Here is a 5,155-nt window from a genome sequence, read left to right as displayed (position 1 = left end):
TGTAGACCAGGCTGGTCTCGAACTCACATAGATCTGCCTGCCTCTGCCTCCCGAGTGCTGGGATTAAAGGCATGCGCCACCACCGCCCGTCTCCTGTCTTTAACTCTTAATAGTTAGCACAGACCAGTCCTCCAGCCATCTTTGACATATAATCTCTACGGGAAAACATGGATTTTTTTTTTGAATAATGATCCTTTCTCCTTTTGACAACTTGATTTAACTTGTTCACATGACTGCTTCCCTATGTTATCTGGGCCTTTGTTTTGATTTTAAAACAAGCATTAGTTTTAATTAACTGACACAGGGTAATCCCAGAGAATTGCAAATGTCTGAGCTATTTAATGCTGCACAGACTTTGCTTGATGCACAATCCTTTCCAGTTGGTACTATTGCATATGAAACATTAATTGGAAATCGACCGGCTACAAGACAAATCACAGGATACACAAGGAAACCCATTTTAAGAGTTTTATTAATGGGGGCGGGGAGGGGAGATTAATGCAGGGTCCTGTCTGAAAGCAAAGCGTCAATGCGGTAAGAGAGAGAGGGTGGAGTGGGCATGTTTGCCTTTAAAGGCCGGCTAGCGCATGCGCACAGGGGCTTATGTAGCTATGTCAGGCATAGACTATGTGACCACGCTGTGCGTAGATTACATACAGCTTCAGGCAATGGGGTGACCTGGCAGTTTGTCTGAATGCCCATGGCGTATGCATGACTTTTGGACCCAGAAGCTAACAAAATCTAAGGTGCTGGAGAGACGGTTCAGTGGTTAAGAACACTGGCTGCCCTTGCAGAGGACTCCCAGCAACCCACACGGTGGCTCACAGTGTCTGTAACTCCAGTTCCAGGGGATTCAACACCCTGTCCTGGCCCCTGAGGGCACCAGGCACGCGCGCGCGCGCGCGCGCACACACACACACACACACACACACATGCGCGCGCGCAATACATATTATACATACAGGCAAAACACTCAGATATGTAAAATCAAAATAATTCTTTCAAACATGTTTACCGCTTAAGCATGAGGATTTGAGTTCAAATCCCCAGCACCCACATGCCTGACTGTAGCCCCAGCACTGTGGGGAACAGAAACAAGCTCACTGGGTCCTCTTGGCTATCGGCCTGGCTCCAGGTGCAGCGGAAGACCCTGTCTTAAGGGAACAGAATAACCAATGTCTTTCTCTAGAGCCGTGGTTCTCAACCTCCCTAACGCTGCGACCCTTTAATACAGTTCCTTGGGCTGTGGTGACCCCTAGACATAAAATTATTTTTGTTGCAACTTCCTAACTGTGATTTTGCTACTATTATGAATTGTAATGTAAGGGTCAGACTCACAGGTTGAGAACTACTGCTCTAAACTCACATATGTATGCACATGTGTGTGCTCCCAACATATGCACATATACTACACACACACACACACATTAAACACGGAGACACAGAGAGACCTAGTGAATAAGAGGTGATATTGATGGGGTATAGAGACATTTATACTTGAATCCATCACAACCCTCTGACAGGCCTCATGTCCTCATCTTCATAGTAGGGGTTAGCAATAGATACACAGAACTATTTGGTTAAAAAAAAAAAAACAACTCATGAATATCCATATAAAAATGCCCAAACTAACCAGGTAGTGGTGGCACATGTCCTTAATCCCAGCACTCAGGAGGCAGAGGCAGACAGATTTCTGTGAGTCCCAGCCCAGCCTGGTCTACTGGGCTAGTTCCAGGCCTGCCAAAGCTATACAAAGAAACCCTGTCTCAACAAAACAAAACAGAGAGACAGAGAAAGAGAGAGAAATGCCCAAACTAAGTCCGTTAATAAGCAGTGTTTTGCCACATTTGACGAATTGTGGAAAAGCAAGCAAAAGCACAGGAAGGTAGTCATGGAGAACTCTAGAACTGTAAACTTGGTCTTTATCCCAAAGACTCTGAACCATGTTATTACATGGACCTACAGGCCTGTCAGGTGAATGCTTACCGAGCAAAAAGGGTTGAATTTGAAGGAAACCTAACGAGTGTTTAGGAAATCTTTCTCCTAAGAGGTGTCCCTAGAAAATGCAAGAATTATGAATCTTGGTCAAGCTTAGCTTGCATTGTTCTCCCCATCTCTCAGATAATTATACAAAAATCTAATGGAAACGTTTTGCTTCTCCAGTGGCCGTCTGAAAGCCACCCCAGATCTGGGGAAGAAGGCAGATACTGGACATCATAGTGATTTCGGGAGCTCTATGTTTTGCTCTACTTATGCTCTATTATTCCATATTTAACAAAGATTTAGATCTGTGGCAACCAGCATATTCACCCCAAAGGTCACTCCCAGAAGTTCCTTTAAACGCTGAGAAGATGCGACCACACCCCTAGTGAGATCCACTAAAACAAATAAAACATGTACTTCGATAGATACACTTCAATAAATATCCCGGAACTAAACCCCTTGTCTCTTCTCTCCCAAGCTTCCGCAGGTTCACTCGGTCCAACAGTGTGACCACCGCAGTGCAGGCTGACCTGGACTTCCATGACAATCTGGAAAATTCTCTGGAATCTATAGAGGACAATTCGTGTCCCGGCCCGATGGCCAGGCAGTTCTCCCGGGACGCCAGCACATCCACTGTCAGCATCCAGGGTTCAGGAAACCATTACCACGCCTGCGCGGCCGATGATGACTTTGACACGGATTTTGACCCCTCCATCCTTCCTCCTCCGGACCCCTGGATTGACTCTATCACAGAAGACCCTCTGGAGGCCGTTCAAAGGTCCGTGTGCCACCGGGATGGCCACTGGTTCCTGAAGCTTCTCCAGGCAGAGCGGGACCGCATGGAAGGCTGGTGCCAGCAGATGGAGAGGGAAGAGCGGGAAAACAACCTCCCGGAGGACAGTAAGTACGGCCCGCCATTCGTGGCTGTGGCTGTGGTGTGGGCGGTGGCGGTTTGTGTTTGCAGACTTTCCTGTTTGCGCTCCTGCCGGCTCAGCTTCTATAACCTTTTGTTTCACACCCCAAACCCAAACTCCCGGAAGAGCTGGGCAATCCCACTGAAAAACCAGAAACTGCTAGACTGCTCAAGAAAAAAGCCCCTAAGCAGATGCCACCTCCTCCAGCTCTAAGATCTGTGACTTCCATCACAGAAAGACATTCAAGACCAGCATGGCAGTGGTCTCACCCTGCCAGGATCCCCGCTTCCCCAGGTCATCTTGGAATGTGTCTGATCCCAAGGGATTAAAAATAATTCTAACTAGATGGGTAGTTAAAGGTGCACAACTTTAATCCCAGCACTCAGGAGGCAGGGACAGGTGGTCTCTGTGAGTTAAAGGTCAGCCTGGTGTATGGAGTGAGTTCCAGGACAGCCAGGGCAACACAGAGAAACTCTGTGTCAAAAAACATCATCATCATCATCATCATCATAATTCTAACTAGTTTTAAGGTCTGCCTTAATCCGGGTTACTTTTGCTATGATGAGACACCATGAGCAAAAGCAAGCTGGTGAGGAAAGGGATTATTTGGCTTCCACTTCCACCCCTCATCATTGAAGAAGTCAGGACAGGAACTTAAGCAGTGCAGGAACCTGGAGACGGGAGTTGATGCAAAGGTCATGGAGGAGAGCTGCTTACTGGCTTGCTCAGCCTGCTTTCTTATACAACCCAGGATACCAGCTCAGGATGGAAGCCCCATCAATCACTAATTAAGAAAATGCCCTGCCTACAACCCACCTTAGGGGGCCATTTTCCTAGTTGAGGTTCCTGCCGCTCAGAGTGTTTTACCTTGTGTCAAGTCGACAGGGTCCGGAGATGTCTGAGTTTCTTTTCGGTTTCTGTGGTAAGGTCTACTACAAATGCAATGTAAGGGAAAATGGGCTTGTTTCAGCTCCCTGTCCACTGTCTGAGGTCGCAGCAGCGGGGGGAGTTTGCAGCAGGGGTCACACTCTTTCGCGCCAATGGAAAGAAAACAATGACAAACAGCTACAGATTTGTCATTACTCAACTCGCTATTTCCTCGTGTGCATCTCAGGATCCCCTACCTAGGGGATGGTGCCATCCACAGTGGGCAGCTCTTCCCCACCGCAATCACCACAATTAAGATAATCTCTCAATCGTACACACAGGCTCACCTCCCAGTTGGTTCTAGATTTTGTCAGGTTGATAATTAATACTAATAGCCGTCACAATGTGTGTATACATGTGTGTGTTGGGTAATAATAATCCGTATGGTTTTATTAATATGCAATATTAAAATAGTGTGTATGCCCACAGAAACCCTGCTTATTGCGTCTTTTATCCTGTTTGTTTTTTTGAGACAGGGGCTAGCCTGGAGCTCAGTAGCAAAAGAAAGCTGTATACTTCTGATCTTCCTACTTCTGCTTCCCAAGTGCTGGGATTATAAATGCATGTTAGCCTCTCAAGTTATGGAGTTGTAGGCATGCATCTCCATGCAGGGCCAGCTGACCTGGAATTTTTATGTAGGCCAGGCTGTCCTCAAGCTTATAGTGATCCACCTGCTTTTAGTTCCTGGATGCAGGGATTAAAGGTGTGTGCACCTGCCTTTTTTTTCTATTAAAGACTTATTTATGGCTGGAGAGATGGCTCAGTGGTTGGGAGCCTTGGCTGCTCTTCCGGAAGAGTCAGATTCAATTCCCAGCACCCACATGGCAGCTCACAACTGTCTGAGGTTCCTGTTTCATGGGATCTGATATCCTCATACAGACGTACATGCAGGCAAAACGCCAACGTATATAAATATTTTTTAAAAATTTAAAGACTTCGTTATGAATTTTTATGTGTATGAATATTTTGCCTTTCCATATGTCATGTGTACCACATGTGTATCTGGTGCCCATGAAGGTCAGAAGAAAGCATCAGATCCCCAGGTACTGAAGTTAAGGCTGATTAACCAAAGAGGTGCTGGGAACCAAACCCAGGTTCTCTACAAAAGCAGTATGTGCATTTAGCTGCTGAGCCATCTCTCCAGCCCTCTTGGGTCACTTCTGATTGACTGAAATTGTTGTATGATGTTTACTCTTTTGGCTTTTGAGGGGCCTATCCCCCAGCTCCCAGATAAATCACAGACAAAGAATTATTCTTAGTTATGAATGCCTGGCCTTAGCTTAGCTTGTTTCCAGCCATCTTTTTTGCCTCTGGGTTTTTTTTTTTTTTTT

At 46.3% G+C, this 5,155-nt stretch overlaps 1 protein-coding gene across 11 annotated transcripts in view; it reads left to right on the top strand.

Moving 5' to 3' along the window:
• Nucleotides 1-5,155, top strand: part of Dlgap1 (DLG associated protein 1) — a 791,676-nt gene that overhangs the window by 765,411 nt on the left and 21,110 nt on the right. For all 11 annotated transcript variants that reach the window (XM_026789510.1, XM_026789514.1, XM_026789512.1 and 8 more), the window contains one exon: nucleotides 2,462-2,883. In XM_026789510.1, the coding sequence (XP_026645311.1) occupies nucleotides 2,462-2,883 (422 nt within the window). The remainder of the gene's footprint in view (nucleotides 1-2,461; nucleotides 2,884-5,155) is intronic.

Source organism: Microtus ochrogaster, unplaced genomic scaffold (genome assembly GCF_000317375.1).
Source record: "Microtus ochrogaster isolate Prairie Vole_2 unplaced genomic scaffold, MicOch1.0 UNK20, whole genome shotgun sequence".
Taxonomy (NCBI): Eukaryota; Metazoa; Chordata; class Mammalia; order Rodentia; family Cricetidae; genus Microtus; species Microtus ochrogaster.
The sequence above is the reverse complement of the archived record's forward strand: the minus strand, read 5'-3'. Positions and strand labels throughout refer to the sequence as shown.